This window comes from Phragmites australis, chromosome 3 (assembly GCF_958298935.1).
Source record: "Phragmites australis chromosome 3, lpPhrAust1.1, whole genome shotgun sequence".
NCBI lineage: Eukaryota > Viridiplantae > Streptophyta > Magnoliopsida > Poales > Poaceae > Phragmites > Phragmites australis.
Window position 1 is genome coordinate 259,267 of NC_084923.1, and position 17,698 is coordinate 276,964.

Consider the following 17,698-nt stretch of genomic DNA (forward strand, 5'->3'; position numbering starts at 1 on the left):
TGCGGCGTCGCGTCGTTGCTCTAGTGCCTCTTGGCGCGCATATGTGGGTGCAGTGCTTCCTCCTCGACGGCGGCGTGCTGTGGCGCTATCATGCCGTGAATGGAGGTCGGTTGGTTAGCAAAGCGTCCGTACGTTTAAAGGAAAGCCAGGATGGTATGGTAGCGTGTGGAGGCTGTGATTTGCATTGGCAGGCACATGGTAAAATATGGATTCTGTATTCTACGAATAAACGGTTAGATTCTAGAAGTGAATTCTGTAAATATATATTTGGATTATAGCACAATTTACAATCTATTTAAAATAAATTTATACAATTCATAATCCATATTCCAGAATTCATAATCCATATTCCAGAATTAGGAAAACAAACAGGATCTTTCACGTGAAGAGTACGGTACGACTATAGGAGAGAGACCTCTAAATGGCATGCCATGCCATTCGGGCCTAACCTTGCGGGTACATTTGCATGTATATGTATTTTGTTGGCTAAAATTCAAAATTAGACAACACACATGATCGTATTTATCGAAATAGATAATATATCGTTATATTCATAATTTTAGTATCCGTATTCGTCATCTCATTTACCGAAAACCGACTTTTAGTATATCATACACCAAAAAATGCAGACCCGGCCATATTCAGCACATGAGATGCATAATATGGCACTGTAGCCCATATTTGACACCTCATATGCCGAAAATCAGATGTATTTGATACACGATGTGCCGAATATGGCACTGCAGCTCATATTCAACACCTCATATACCAAAAATCAGGTGTATTCGGCATATGAGGTGCTGAATATGTTGAATATGGCATGTGCATATGAGGTTCCTAGCATAAAATGACGGCATCAAAGAGCCCGCAGCTGGCACAGATAATATTCGGCACAGTGGAGGTGCCGAATATGGCACTGTAGCCTATATTCGGCATATGAGGTGCCGAATATGGCCGGACCTGTGTTTTTTCAACGTATGGTGTACCGAAAGTCAGTTTTCGGTAAATAAGGTACCAAATACAGATACTAAAATTATAAATACGATGATATGTTGTCTATTTCAACAAATATGGTCACATATGTTATCTAATTTTGGATTTTTCTTGTTGGTTTCTTGTGTATGGAAGTGCAGTACATGATCTTCGATAAGTTACTCTGCAATCCAACACAGAATCTTCTTGTTTCATCCACCTCCATGCCGCCTCGCCTGCCTGCAGTGTCAGCCCAGCCAAGTCGGCGGTGCGCATGTTCGTCCCCAGTGGCGTAGCCCAGGCCAGCACGGGGGGAATTTTTTTAATATTATTTTTTAGGATATTGCGGAAATAATATCGAAAATGAGAAATTTCCAAAATTAATACCTGTTCGTCCAACGGTTTGGTAAAAACTGTTTTTGCTCTACCGTTTGGCGAAAACATTATTTTCGCCAAACCGTATGGCGAAAACTAGTGACGTGGCACTGACAGAAGGTTTGGGATGGCCAGTGGCAGTTTCAGGCAATTTTTGTCAAAGAGTTTGGCAAAAATTAGTTGTTGCCAAATCGTACGGTGAAAATTGTATTTTCACCAACCGGGAGGCTGAAAAATCCAAGCCCCCTGTATCCCCTCACCCCCTGCGCTTGCATGGTTGCACCCGTCGTATTTAGCTGCCGCGAGGCGCGAGCAGAGAGGGAGCGCGCCAGCAGAAGAGAGGAGAAGAGAGAATAGAAAAGAGGAAGGGAGGAGGGAGAAGAAGGAGGAGGAGGGAGAAGGAGGAGATAGGAGGAAGGAGAAGGGGAGGAGAGAGAAGAATATTGAGGTAATGTTTCTTTTATATTTGCATTTTAGATGAATATTTATCGCTCTATGTGTATTTAGATTAAATTAGGGATTAGAAAAATAATTTTTCGTTTGTAAATGTTGATTTTAGGTATAAATTTTTGTATTAGATTATTTTTAGTATTATGTTAAGAAAACAAAATATATGTGCATGTAAATATTAGATCTCGGTACTCTAATTATTTTGGACTTTAGATTAGTGGTTTGCAATAGAAAACAATAAAACAACTAGAGGATCAAAAAGCAATGCAACACCGTAGTATTTACGTTAAAATTTTAATATCAAATGGTATTAATTAATAAGTTCTTGAGAGTTAAATATATTCAATTTGTTGGTGCTAGTAATATGTTTATTTAATAATGATATCCCTGATGTAGATTTAGAATAGTAATATTGATTAGATTTTAGGCAACGAAGACTATAATACTTTTTATTGTAGGACCAGAAATGGTGGATCGATATGGCCATTGCGTTAGACAATTTTAAGTTAGTCGTATTGTATGAATGTAATTTAATTTCATTTCTAATTGATATATTTTTAGGTGACAGTTATGTCAAATTTTATAAATCTTAGAGTATTCTATGAAAATGATCAAATCCGTAATGGTCCATCAAGTGTTGATTTGAGCAATTTTTCATTTGCCATCCTTGAGCACCCAAACCCTGAGAGTAAAAGGATGTAGGAGATGAAAAATGTGGTTCACCCAATACTTTCAGCTTGACCATCAGATTTATTCTGTTACGATGCAATACATGTGGACTCGTACGTTAAATCCAGTTTGTTGGGAGTTAAAACCGGTGTATCGGACAGGGTGCAAGCGGCGTCAGGCTGAGTTCAATATCCTGATGCAACCATGTCCAAAAAAAGCGGATGATAGTAGCAGTGCAGCAGGACCAATAGAAGGAGAGGATACACACGAACATGCAGTGTCGATAGGAAAAGTTGAACAAAGGCAGACGACCGAGGCATAGGTTGTTGTGCATAGGTAGGCGGCAGAGGTTGAGGAGGGTCAGACTGATACAGGGAGGAAATTGAAGAAATCATTGTTGAGCTCGAGAACGTGGACCGTAACGCAGTTTATGAGAAACAAGCTTTATTGGAATATGTAAATGTAGATGAAGATGATGGTGATGATGAAGATGAAAGAAATAAAAATGCGATATAATATTTTTTTCAAGGAAGAAATAATTTTGACCATTCGGACGCGAGATATATGGTTCGTACTGAGCTCCCGAGCCAGGAGATATAGCCCACTGACCTCACACGGTTTTTTTTTCAATGGTTTGGCAAAATTTAATTTTCGCCCTACGGTTTGAAGACAATTAATTTTCGTCAAACTGTTTGGCGAAAATTGCCTCGATACTGCAGCCAGGCACCTCTGACCTGTCGCCGATGCCACATCATCTATTTTCGCCATACGGTTTGGCAAAATAGTATTTTCGCCGTACGGTAAGGTAAAAACATGTTTTCGCCAAACCATTGGTGAATAGGTATTATTTTTACGATTTTCTCATTTTGGGTATTATTTTTGTAATATCCATAAAAAATGTAATATTAAAAAAATTCCCGCCTGTCGCAGGGCCAGGCTGGTGTGCCTCGTCATCGCTGATCGTGCCTCTCACGACTGCGATTCCGTGGACATGGGCGGCAACAAGCTGGTCGTGCTCGACAGCCGTGCGGTGCTCCTCGGCTTCCTCATCATCAACAAAGCTAAGGTTATGTTTGGAAGCAAGGAGAGAAAATCATAGAGAAAGAGATTTCTTAAGATTTTAAGGGCTATTTATTTCTTAGGGGATATTCTCGCTCATATTTTTATTTCCTATGACTGTTTGGTAACCAAGAGATGGAAATCTCGAGAAACAAAAATAATCTCAAAAAATCAAAAAAATAAGAAAAATAAAAAAAATCATTATATGAGAAACTTATTGTGTATTTATCTTAGACATCACAAGATCGTAAAAACAAGCACAAAAGCATGACATTAATGGCCCAAGTACAAAGATCGAACATAATTTGACATCCAACATAATTTCAAGTGTCTAATAGCCCATGTACAATGTCTTGTGCATTGCAATCTGAATCTTTTTTCAGAATAGAGAACACAGTGATGAGTTAAGAAACACAACAACAGGATACGAAACACAAGCAAATTTGTATTTGCTAGATACCTCAAATGCACTAATTCTTCACGTCGCCAATATCAGAATATGTATGATTAGTATCTTCAATATCCATGAAAGTAGACTAATGCATGTTTTGATGTAAGCAGTCTAGCTCATCTCATGCATTGTTCTACAGTTGATATAAATATATTTGTAAAGGTATTGATATATTTCATATTGCAGAGCCCAGCAGCTCCATTGCAAAGAGCTGCCAAAGTACCTCTAGTGTTCAACCAGATATTGATGCATGAACAACATGAGGATTATGACGGCCCACCTCAAAAGAAAGTTCCTACTTTGTTTACTTGAACTCTTGAAGGGAAAAATATCTATGTAGAAGGATCATGGGATAATTGAGTATCAAAGTACATTCACCAGCCAAATAAAAGACACATTCTATTCCAAGTTTTGAACAACCTTGAAGTCTGGATTTGAAATAAAAGATTTTGGTAAAACTAAGTTTTGCTTAGCCCTGCAGCTAGAGCATGTGACAGATGAAATTTTTGTACATCAATCAAACTACACTCAGAAGGTGTTAGAGCGGTTTGGTTTTAGAAAATTATTTCCTACTAAAACCCTATGGTCGGAAGGTCATTGCAAGCAGATCAAGATCCCTATAGACCTAGAGAAGAGGGGGAGAAAGTATTAGGACCGGAATTCTCGTACGTAAGTGCAATAGGTGATGTATTTGGCTAATTGCACTAGACCAAATATATTATTTGCAGTAAACCTATATGCATGATACAGTGCAAAGCATACTAAAGGCATTATAAGGGTTTAAAGGATATTCTACGTTACTTGCAAGGTAGTAAAGGTATGAGTCTATTCTATAGAAAGAATCAGGATCTAAGTCTGGTTGAATATGCAGATACTGGGTATCTATCTGACTCGCATACTATGAAATCATAGACTGACTATATTTTTCTATGTGGTGGAACTGCAATTTTCTAGAAATCGTCAAAGCGAAGTCTTGTATTTACTTTGACAAACCACTCAGAAATAATAGCTTTATATGAAACCGCACGAGAATACGCATGGTTTAGAAGAGTGATCAATCATATCTATCCAGTAGTCATGTGGTTTGAACATTACTGACACCCCTACCATTATCTATGAAAATAATGCTATATGTCTTGCACAAGTGCAATTAAAATATGTGAAAATCAACTTAATGAAGCATATCAACCCAAGTTCTTTTATGCTTATAAATTGCATAAGATGATTAAAATAAAGGTAAGGTATACCAAGTCAAGTGAGAATGTTGCAGATTTATTTACTAAGTCTCTCCCTATATCTAGTTTTGAAAGATATTTTCGTGATATTGGGATGATGAAATTTAGAGAGTTGCCCATTTTAAAGGGCGATTTTTCACATAATACTGATATATAGAATTAAATCTTAGTTAAGAAGATTAAGTATCCAAAAAATAATCATTAAGCTTATATGAAGTATTTTGGATGGATTGTACTCTTTTTTCCTTAGATAAATTTTTATGAAGTTTCTTATGTTAATGTTTCTAACGAGGCAATTTATGTGATCATGTTGCGAGCTATGTACTCTTTCTCAATTTTTACTACTGTGTTTTCAGGGAGCGGCTAAGGAGAGGGTAAAAAAACTTAAAGTTTACTATCGAATATGGGTTCATCTCGATCTTTTTAAAGATTCGACTCTATCTCTTAAGTATTTTTAATTCATTCATTGTAAATAGATGAATAAAGAATAAGTAATTTTTCTTCTACATTATCTACTTTGTAATATTCTCTCAAAGAATTATTAGACTACATCTACCAGCAACAGTTTCTCAACGCTTAGCCCCTCTTGCACCTGTGCTGTGATCACGACCACGGCCAGCCACCGTGTCCGGAGGAGCGCCCGAAGCCTCGGCCACGACCATATTGGCTCGACCCGCCATGGAAGCGATGACCGGGAACCCTCTCATCTAATGGGGAAAGAAACAAGAGGGAAAAGGCGTGCCATGGTGTACGACTCGATATGCATGCTTTGCACATACAATGCAATACAGAATATCAACTCAAACTCAGCATAGCAAATGGGCAGCCACCTCAAGAACAACTCTGCAGTAAAAGGTGCACACTGTACACACACAGCCAAGCCTTATTATTCGATTCTATGGAGCCATTCAACACAGATCCCAGGTTTAGTACATCAGGGAAGGAGGAAAATGAAAAAAAGGTTAGCTTTACCACCAGTTGCTAAATGTAAATAAGCAGCTGCTAAAGCACAATCTGCGATTCTCAACATTGTCTTCAGGCTTGCAGATTAGCGAAAGCGAATCTCTCCAATCGAATGGCTAGTGACAAACTGTGTTTTCAGCTACGCTTAGTACACAGCAATATTCACAAAGCTAGTTAGAATCCGCCTTCATATGCCACCTTCCCTGTTTCTTGGCTGCTGCTGCTGTCATGGTGTGATGTGATGGGAAAGGCATTCACTCGTTCCATGCCGCAGAACAACGCCTAGGCAGTCTTTTTCGCGTCGCATGAGGATACTGATCACCCGAGGTTCTCCTTGACCGAGTTTTCCTGAGTTCGTACCCTATGGAATGCAAGTCATCGCATATCTCGTGCCTCGCCAGAGAGACGAGCCCAGGTAATATTTCCCTTTGGAAATCTCTCAGGCCCCTCCCTCTCTTCAGCTTAATCCCGCAGGATGGCCCTTCCTTGTCAGGTGGTCTCACTGGAATTGATTCCACATCATCTTTGATCTCCTCAAGGTTCAATATGCTTTCTTCGAAAGAATTCAACGAAGGCTGAGGTTGGTGAATTCCAACCTGAGCATCCGTTTGACTGTTGCTTCCATGGCTGTCTGTCATCCAAGCAGAATTGTTCGCGAATATGGAAAGGAGTGTCTCAGCGGCTGTAGTAGCACTTTTTTCATCCTCTTCCAACTCCGCCTGATGATTGCTGACAGTATCAAGAGGAACTGATGCTCCATTATTCGACAATCTCAGCATTGGACAAGCATAGTCACGACCTTGAGGAGTTTCCGGGATAAGAACTGACCTTCTAATTGCAATTCCAGAAACTGGAGACTGTACATTCTTGCAGTCCTTACTCTCAGCCATGTGATGGTTTTTAATAGTTGGACATTCAACAAAAGGAATACTTTGTTGACCCTCAATCTGACGAAAATAACGACTGGATGAGTTTTCTTCACTTCCATCCTTATATATAGGTTGCCCTATGTAATTATTTGATACCTTTGATGGCAAATCAATGCTCTCAATCGATACGTTTAAGTCAATGCCTTCCATTTCATCATCAGATATTACTGTTATAGTCTCCTCTTGGGACTCCTTATGCAGAACAACAGCGGGTTGCCCCATCAAATTAGTGGCTTGTCTGTCTCCCAATTCAGGTAAACCTGACAAAGAATTATTTCCACCGTTGGAACTAACTGACAATGCTTTTCGCGGTATTACCATACAATCCTGAGCATCTAATCCAGAAATCTTATCTAGTGCGTGTTGATGCTGGATATTTCCTCTGAGAAGCGCATTGTATTTTGAAGCTTCCACACAGAAAGGCCGGTGGCTCTGAGAATCACGAAACAATCCTGCAGCCATCTCTTCCCTTGAGTTGTCTGGAGCAGAGATGGTCATGACAGCTGTGATGGAAGATCCCTTCGATGATCCAACACTGGATTCACTTCCCTTGTGGAATATTTTGTTGGAATTATTGCAAAAATCTTTGGAGGGATGAGGGCAAATATTCAAATCATCTTCCTGAGCTACATTCAGGTCGAAGAACATGCGTCCAGATTCAGTAGTCTTTGCTTTAGCAGGTGAATGACTGTCTGGAGTATCACTAGAACCAGTTGAACCTGACATATAGAAGATTCGAAGAGTCAAGCAAATACCCCTTGAAAATCTCACACTATCAAGTACCAGAAGGCAATGAACAACAAATTTTTTTTTAAAAAACTTAGCAATGAACAACATGAAGTGCAAGAGAAGCAACTGTAAATACGGCCTCTCTTTAGGAATCATTATTGTTTTGTGAACAGAAACAATCATTACAATAAAGCCAAAATTCTGGCACCAAAGTTATTTGAATTTTACTGGGAGATGAGAGATATTTCAGTTATAACTCACAAAGGCATGGATAATTCAAGATGGTACAATATATCTAGTTAGGATGGTGCACATGAACATTCTAGTATTTACTCCCTGATTTTAAAGGAACGCAGCAGCAGAAACCACATGCTGCAGAAGTCTAAATCGGAAAACTATTCATAAACCATTTGATATTTAGCTGGGTCAATCACCATACTCACGTCAAAAGATATGATAAAGTAGAAACAAACCACAAACAGTCTTTTTTTGCTATTCGAAATAAAATGAAAACAAATTTATATACATAGACCAAATGCAGAGGATGTAATCTCAACCCCCACATCCAATCATATGCATTATAGAATTTATGATCCATCCAACCATTAGGACAAGGAATATCCCAGTGTATATTTTGCACATGTTACGGATCTGATTAATACTCGAGCAAATGGTCCGATTAATACTTCCATGTGTTGTAATGGACATAAGCTGAAAAAATGTCACATAACAGCACATAAACAAAATATAAACGCTGCACGTGAGAACGGAGCAATAGCTCGGTTGGTAGAGCCTTCAGTTGAGAGTCCGCCAACCCAGGCTTGAACCTGGGTGCTTGTAAGTCGTGTGAGTAAATCCCTAAAGAGTTTGGTACTCCCCTCTCTTAAGACAAAGCCAGTGGGACATCTTCTCCCAGTGGTTGAGTTTTTTTTTTTAATAAATGCTGCATGCTACACACACACACATATATAATTTTTAGTCTATAATTGTGCTTATATGGTACAACTCAAGACAAGGCTTTTTCGATATGTTGACAATGCAAACCTGTAGAGTACAAGCTTGAAATCAAAGCAGAGATTTGTGGAAGGCACTTTTATGTTACCTAAGGTATCCTATTTATGGAGACTACAGATTTCAATCAGGACTGATTAGTTATGCTTCATTTGAGTCTTTATATTTAAGGGCGACCTAAGCTTTGATCACCAGTGTATTAAAACCAATTCGGTTGGTGTTTTTTTTATTCTAGAACCAAAACAATAATCTATTTATCAGTTCCAGTGGACATAATTGTTATTCTGTACATAATTAGATACGTAAGGAGTCCAAGTGGTACCATTGTAAAAGCATTCAGATTGCAAAGATATATGAACAGATGATTTGTATGTCTTCAATTAACATGAATAGTACTCTAGAAAGGGCAAGACAAGGGATGTACACAAACTTACCAGAACTAACGTGAGGAATAGTCTGATCTCCGCGCAAGTGACTAAACACCAGAGGTGAACTCTGCACCCAGACACATTGGGATTTATCTGAAGAGCCACCATTCTGGCTAGCATAACTGATGAAGCCAGGGGGAGAAACAATCTCCACATCATCATCCAATGTCGCCGGTTTCTCTAAATCTATCAAACAGCGGTAACCAGGCCTCCCCTGCACACTACAATTATCAGTTTTTTTCCCAACTGAACCCTTGACGTCCAAATTCTCCTCTGTGCCCTCATCGTGGCATCGACGGGCCTGCTTCCCTCTCTCATAACAATGGCTTAAAACACCTGGATTCTCTCTGACATCCGAATCCATCTGTGAAACCAGAAACCTCATTTACAATCACGAATTTGGAATGGCTTGGGTAATAAAAAATCTTTAACCGAAGAGCTGACCGTGTGAGAATAATGCGGCGGATGGTGAGCATACAGCACACCATTGGACTGCTTCCAGAAGGGCGGCATATCCGCGAGATTCTTCTGAGTCCAATACAGCCTGTGCAAGTTCTGCACCTGCAACAGGCAGCAACGCAATTCCTTATCATAATGAACGCAATACAACAACAACCTCGAAAAGTAATCGAATCTAATTTCGCTCTAGAAACTAATAGTAAAGTAAATGCCCTAAAAATGATAAAGTAATTAACTTTGTTCTATCCTCTCTGTTTTCTACCCAAGAAAGTAGGTAAAGGAATTTCATAGGCTATTGGTGAGAGCGCAAGAGCAAAGAGAAGAGTTTGTACCCGAACCTGATCGCGGAAGGCGTGTTCTTGGCGGAGCATTGACCGCCTGAGGTCCTCCTGGGCAGCGGGCTCCGGCGACGGCGGCGAGCAGTTGAGATCCAAATCCATCACAGCCGCCATAATCTTCGTTTTGCACAGTGGCCCTATAGCCGACCGGACAGAAAAACCAAGTTGTTCAGATCAAACAAATCGGCAACAAATAAAACGAATAATAGGAGCATAGGTGGAAGAAGAAACATAAAAAAGAAGAGGAGATTGATAGGACAACATACAGGAAGGGAGCGAGAAAATAATTGGAGTCGTCCTATGCCATCCTAGGGAGGGGAGGTGTCTCCTTTCTGCATGCTTGCTTTTCTTTTGTTTTTGTTTTCCTTGCACGAAGAAAATTTCTCCTTCCCTCCCCCTTCTCCCCTCGGTGTTTCACCGCATCTGAGGAAGGCGCTGTTGTTTTCTTTTCTTCGCTCTCGTCTCGATCTGGACTGGACTGGACTGGACTGGACTGGTTGGGAGGGGAGGATGCTGTGCTTGCTCTGGCTGCTGTCTGTCTCACTCGGCTGTCAGCCACTGCAGCTGCTGGACTGCTTCTGCTCACATCTCTCTCTCTCTCTCTCTTCTTCTTCTTCTTTCACTGCCCTGCCACTTTCTCCTCCTTTTTACCACTCTATCTTGTGAAGTCTCTCTCTAACATGTGTGGCATACATGGGGGGAAAGTGTAGAGGAGGGGAAGAAGGAAAAAGATGGGATTGGGGTTGGGAATTGGGATTGATTCCTTGTAAGCAATAAATGGTACTATCTTCTGTCCCCTCACTCTCTCTCCCTCCGCCTAATGATCTCTGTTTGTTTGTTTGCCTGTCAAGTGTCAAAGGGAGTCTGCGAGGACGCAACCTGTCGAGAAAGAAAGAAAGGAAGGAAAGTGATTACGCGGAGGTAATCTATTTTGGTAATGAAGGTGGAATGACTGACCGGTAATCTGTGTTCTTGGAAAACCACCAACAGTACTAGTCCGTTTCATGGCACAGCCAATTTGACATAGCCTTACGGGGGATTTAGCCAAATTGGTATTAAAAGTCTACGAGATGAGGTTGCGAGGAAGAAACGAGTGGTTATTGCCGCCGTTTGTTGGATGGTTTTGCGTGTTCCAAGTTTTGTAACAAGGTCTGATTAGTATTTTTCAGGCTAGCTGAACCGAATCGGTCCACGTCTTTTATTTCTTTCTGCTTTTAGATTGGCAACTTTGTAAGTCACCTGCCTACTTGCGTGATTAAAAGATCCAGTACAAGATCCTGCTGCCCATAAGTAAGTTAACGATACTATATTATCCGAATAGTTGAGGGTTAAAAATTACCAAGTTAATCTAAAAATATATATATACTGCTTATCGTTATAAACATCTAACGGTCTAGATTTAACTAAAGAGTCCATATTAAATATGATTAATAAATAGTTAGATTCGAAATTAAAAGATTATTAGTTCGATTTTCATACAGATTGAAAAGCAAAATATCTAAATAAAAAGTCCAAATAAAATAAAATAAAAAATAATTGAAAGTAGGGTTAGAATAGAAAAAAGAAGGATCCATATCAAATATAATTTTAGAAAAAATCAAATTATTATAAAAATCAAATACCTAAATAAATTGTCCAGGTAAAATATAATTAATCAAGAGCTATCTGGATTCAGGGGTCCACGTACAATTTGTTTACCGAAGGTAGGCAAATTCTTGCCTTTTCATTTCCTTCTCATCAGTTTTCTTTTCCTTGTTGCTGTTGGTGTACTTCATCATTTTGTTTTGTTTTTGGGTGGATTCATTCTTGATATATATGCTCCAGCTGGGTGGCCTTTGAATGACAGAAAAAAGGCATCTAGTACATGTTTTTTGCAGCTAGGGGTTCACTTTTCTCTGCATCCATGTTTCCAGTTCTGTAGATTGAGCAATCAGACACTAGCTAGTATTAAGGTGAGAAGATGCTGACTAATCATAATTATGCTCTGTAAATCGAGGGCGATATAATCTCGTTGGTGGTACCTCAAGTGGACGACAGATGTAGTAGTATCTACCAGGGATTAATAATTCAAGGGAGCAATTGCAATTTGCAAAGCAAGCATGAAAGGAAAATTAAGTCATAGACAAGTGGTGGCTGTGGTCCCCTGATCGTGCATGGAGAAGCCAACAGAACAATAATTCACGAAATCAAATGGGAGATAAACGTCGCTGATGATGAGGTGCAGTTGTGCGATGATGACCAAGAATAATAATCCAACATCTCATCATTAAATATGTTAGGAGCACACAGACACAGGCCGGTAATAACTAGAATAAATTAACTTTTGCTTCTGCTTAGATTAAACCACTACAAAATCTATATGTGATCTAGCATAAGATTCACTACAACACGGTTGAGTTTTGAAGGCTGTATATTTGCCAGTATATGCGCATAAGTGCCCTCGTAAACTTTTGAGCGGCACATATATGTGTCGTGTCCCTTAGATAGCACGTACTAGCACATAGATGTGCCATCCATACTCTTTGGTTTACCTGGCACTACATATAATTGTCATGGTGTTGTCATTAGCCTGGCACATATATGCATGTGCAGCTTGATCTCCACAACACATATAAGTTGTGGTGGCTACAATAGCTTGGCACATATATCAGATACGAAGCTGCTATTAGTGGCACATATATATCACATTTGGCATATCAAACATACACATAAACTGTAACATTTTGGTCAATTCGAATAACTTCATACATACATGGAGCAGATAAACACATGTAGTTTGTCGTATTATAATCTATGTCTGTGCAAGGTAACTCATATATCACATGTTTGAGCAGTAAAAGACAACTAACGTATCCTAGCAGCTCCTAGTTTTCCAAATTCAAAGGAACTGAACACCAAAAGAGATTGAACTAGTCTTCAGCGGAGACAAGCCAAAACACAACTAGTTCTTCTGCCAACAAAAGACATGTCTCACGCAACGAACAATCATATATATCACTTGTGGTTATATGGATGAAGACATTAACCATCAGTTGGCCTATAATTAAGTAACTGAACAATGAACATGACTTCCAACAAACTAACCTAAGTACCTTTTTCAGGTTTGGGCATGTTCAAAGGAGATCCACCTGATCGCACAACCTACAATAAAATAGAGTCAGTCAAACTTTCACTAATAATATTTACTACCAACTACTATATGTCATTTCGTATGTTTTGGCGTGGGCATAAGATGCAACAACCAAGGTTCTCATTGGACTCTAGGTAGAACAAGGTTGCTATAAAGCACAACATCGACTAACACCTCATAGAATTCCACTAATTGTAGTCCAACTTGACCTTTAGTTGTTTTACCTATGCTTATAAGTCTTCCATGAGTTACAATGTTTGTTCCAGTGGGTGAATGTATATCAAGATATACGATCCAAATCTCTATGCATATATGTTCTAACTGACTTCAAGTTAAGTTCTTTTTCACCTGTGCTTATTTTTGTTGCAGCTTTCTCACCCATGTTAAGTTATTTTCATCTACATGCACCCTGTTTCCAAAAGATATTGATCGTTGTTGTTGAGCCATTGGTAAAACCACATCCTAACAATCAACATAATACTGCATTATTACAACAAAAGAAATACATTTAAAGCTATATGTTGACCAATGGTGCTGCATTATGAGTTGCTCGTTGTTGTTTTCAGTAGGTAAATGTAGTGCAGCCCCTTAGCACTCTAGGACAATCAATATGAAGATATATATGAGATATTCTCCATGCACACATAATAAAGAACTGAGTTTGAGCTACTTTTCTTTTACCTGTCCTTGACTCTTTTGCAGCTTTCCCCACCCTAATTGGGTTCATTTGATCTACTTGCAACCTATTTTCAGAAGATGATGATTGTACTTGCTGACCTCTTTCTGCAGCCACATCCTAATAATCATATTTAATTTTGTGACCGAAAACAGGAGGGGATCCCCTACTGCATATATTAAAAAGAGATGTACACAAGAGTTGTACAAAAGAGGGAGGGGGTGAGAGGAGAGCAGGAAAAAAAGGGAAATTACAACAAAGAGAGCCATTGTTGCATGGCAAGTTTCAGTGTGGTTTGGCTCCATACATAACTAAAGAAAAAACATCCCTAAAATCCTTCTTCGTACCAGGGAGAGAAGGGAATCCACCATTGAAGATTATGTTATTCCTGTGGATCCAGATTGACCAAGCCGCTAAGATAATCACTTCCATGTAATAATCAAAATGGAATTGCCTTCTCTATAGTTTCACCATATCATGCAATGACAAAGAAAGGTCCCCTGTGATTCACAAAGTGACCCAACACAATTGAGAGAAAGAACAACCAAAGAAAAGATGCTTGACTGTATCTTCAAGGCCATCTTAACATAGGGCACAATCTAGTGAGTCAACCTGATGATTCTTCTGGTGAAGCAAGTTTTTTGTGTTTAGCCTATCTTATATCAGTAGCCAAAAAAGGATTTTATTCTTATATTGGTAGCAGGATGACCAAATCCATTTTTATTGCAAGAGGAGCATGTGTGATGCCTATGATGAGGTTATACAACCTTTTACTTGAGAATTCTGAAGAATCCCAAATGTAGCTCCACTTGTCCAATTGAGTTTCATTACACCGCCAGAAAGAAAGAAGCATAGAGAGCTATTATAATTGTTCTGAGCCAACCACAACAAAGGTACACTACTAAAAAAACCCTTCACTGCTGGCTCATAAAGGGGTTTCACTGTCGGTTTTGAAGCCGACAGTGGGCAACAGGCAATCATTGTCGGTCCTCTGTCGGTCCGAGGACCGACAGTGAAGGGGTTATCACTGCCGGCTGAAGGCTTCAACCAGCAGTGATAGTTGGACGCCGAATTGATCTTTTTGGGCTGAAAAAATTGAAATAAAAATATTTTTTGCACTCGAGGAACCCCCACGCCCGCCAAAGTCACAAGTCACGCGATTTTTCGTGCGAAATACGCTCGCGTGTGGTTCATGGCAGTCGAACTCGAAACCTCTCAACTCACGTGATACGTCCTTAACATCCCACTAAAGAAGTACTAGTGATACCATTAGCATATACAATCCTTTTGACATCTTCTGTCTGAAACTTCAAACGATTATTTTGATATCTAAATAACATCAAATAAAAAAAATTTAACTACAAAGTTGTAGATCTCGTCGAGGGATACAATTTTGATATAAAGTTTGTCCCTAACCGACTTTGTATGAAAAAATTATGATTTTTTTTAAAATAATCTGTCATCCACTATCACTGCCGGCTCGTGAGCCAGCAGTGATAGTGGATTTTCACTGCTGATTCTTTTTGAATGACCTTTTAATACCAATCCATGATACAAACCGGTAGTGATACATCTAGTCAAACAAGTTACAGAGATCTCTCCACCAAAAAGAACCCCGAGGAGTCAAGGACTGTGGTCTTTTGAGCCAAAGTAATAGACTTGCCAAATGAGATTTACCCAAGGAGTATCATCTTTGTTGAAAAATTTATGTAGGTGCTTAAGAAGAAATGCCTTATGGAAACTACACTGAGACCACCTTGACTTTGTGGTCGGCTAACCTTTTTCCATGCCACTAAAGAATTTCCTTTCTTATTGATGTTAGAGCCTCTCCAAAGGAAATATCTTCTATACTTTTCGATTTGTTCTATAACAACCACTGGTAATTTGATTGCACACATGAAGTAGGTGGGCAAGGCAGAGAGGATAGCATTGTGACAGTTAGCCGGCCACTATAGGATGCATGTGGGATCACCCCCATGAGCCTTCTCTCCATTCTATTCAAAATAGGCATACAATCTTTGACCGAATGTCTTGTCATCCCCAAAGGTAGCCCCAGATAAGTAAAAGGCATCGAAGCCACAACACAGCCCAAGGTTTTTGCCAGATGAACGACCTTCTCTTCTGAAGTATTAATGGGTACCAAAGAATATTTTTGAAAATTAACCTTTAGGCCAGTAGAGCAGGCAAAAGAGTTTAGAAGACACTTGAGGAAAAAAATTGTTTGTCATCAGCTGGCATGACAACTAATGTGTCACCAGTATATTGAACTATTGGATATTGCTGGTGTTGGAGGATTAACTCCTGTCGCAGGGATCCCGAGAGACCCCTTTTTAGAGATTCGGCCGGGGGGATGATCCTGAATAAGTTCGCCGGAGAAATGAATGAGAGTAAATGCAACGGCCGGTGGATGGGGGTGATGACCTAGTGCAAAAAGGAGTAAATGCACCGGAAATTTAGACAGGTTCAGACCGCACGGGGGCGTAATACCCTACTCCTGTATGGATGTAATAACTGTCATGAGGAAGTCCCTCAAGGAGGTTGCTGGTTACAAGAATATTTGTCTAACTAAGAGCTTGGGGCTCCCTGTTCTTGGGCAGGGTCTATGGTTCGGTTCTTGGTGCTTCTGTGTCCGATGCTTGCGGTCTCTTGGATGTCTCGGATCGGGTTGGGTTCTCTTGGTGCTATCTTGGATCCCTCTTTCTCTTCTGTGCTGCCGACCCTTTTAAGCACTCGCCGGCTGCGACATGCCCCAAACGGAAAGGAGGGGGGCTCAAGTTCCAAGACGCCATGACTGGAAAAGGTGTCATCATTTCTTCTGGGTGAAGTGACCGGGGGGTGAAAAACGCGGCGCACGCCCGGTCACCTGTCACCATAAACGCCCTGGCAAAGGGCGCCGTAGAGGGGGCCCACCGGGCAGCCACAGAGCAACCCGGCGTGCCCGCCCTGTCTTGTTCCTCTGCCACGGCAGGGCGGCAGGCGGAACACCTTGATCCTAGCAACGTTATCCCGAGACACACCGGATGATACGGGACGGGACCCGTGCAATTAATAGCCCCACGCCTCTCTGCCAAAGTATGGCAGGAACTGACACTGCGGCGGGAGCAGTTGGGGATGTCAGGCCACGCACGCTTATTAAATGCGGCCTCGGACCTCTGACTGACTGACACCTCATCGGCGGCCCCCTCGGGGGTCTTTCTGGGTCGTCGGGGCACCGAGTGCTCGGGGCTACTGTTCACCTCCCCGAGCACTCTCTCCCGAGAATGCCTATCCTTGCCCTCGGGGTACCGGGTGCTCGGGGGCACTGTTTACCTCCCGAGTACTCTCTCCCGAGCACTCCTGCACGAACCTTCGGGGAACCGAGTGCTCGGGGGCTGCCAGGTGCAACCCCGAGCACTCTCTCCCGAGCACTTTTGCACAGATCTTTCGGGGAACCGAGAGCTTGGGGGCTGCCACGTGCAGCCCCGAGCACTCTCTCCCGAGCACTTTCACGCTGACCCTCGGGGAACCGAGCGCTCGGGGGCTGCCGCACGCAGCCCCCGAGCACTCTCTCCCGAACTTAGCTCTTCTGATCGTCGAGGGACTAGGGTGCTCGGGGGTGACCGGGCACCTCCCCGAGCACTTTCTTCCCGGTACTTAGACTCTGCGGATCATCGGGGAACTGGGGTGCTCGGGGACCGGGGACTGTGGCCCCGAGCACCTTCTCCCGGGACTTGAACTTTCCTCACCCCGCAGGAGGGATCTCGCGGGATGGCGACACGTGGCGGATGGCCGGCCGGGCCTCGGGACTCAGGGACCCCCGGTTCCTGATACACCGACAGCTGGCC

General features: G+C 41.2%; 1 protein-coding gene across 2 annotated transcripts; it reads right to left on the bottom strand.

Moving 5' to 3' along the window:
- Positions 1-6,055: 6,055 nt before the first annotated feature.
- On the bottom strand, positions 6,056-10,935 carry LOC133911341 (uncharacterized). 2 transcript variants are annotated; one of them, XM_062353545.1, is made up of 5 exons: positions 10,335-10,935; positions 10,063-10,205; positions 9,716-9,832; positions 9,278-9,635; positions 6,056-7,822 (listed from the first exon to the last, which is right to left on the bottom strand). In XM_062353545.1, exons 2-5 carry the CDS (start codon positions 10,180-10,182, stop codon positions 6,429-6,431), a joined length of 1,989 nt encoding a protein of 662 aa, XP_062209529.1. In that variant the 5' UTR covers positions 10,183-10,205; positions 10,335-10,935; the 3' UTR covers positions 6,056-6,428. The 2 variants fall into 2 exon arrangements, with proteins under 2 accessions (XP_062209529.1, XP_062209530.1); XM_062353546.1 differs by having other exon boundaries at positions 10,069-10,205; positions 10,335-10,934.
- Between the last annotated feature and the right edge of the window lie 6,763 nt (positions 10,936-17,698).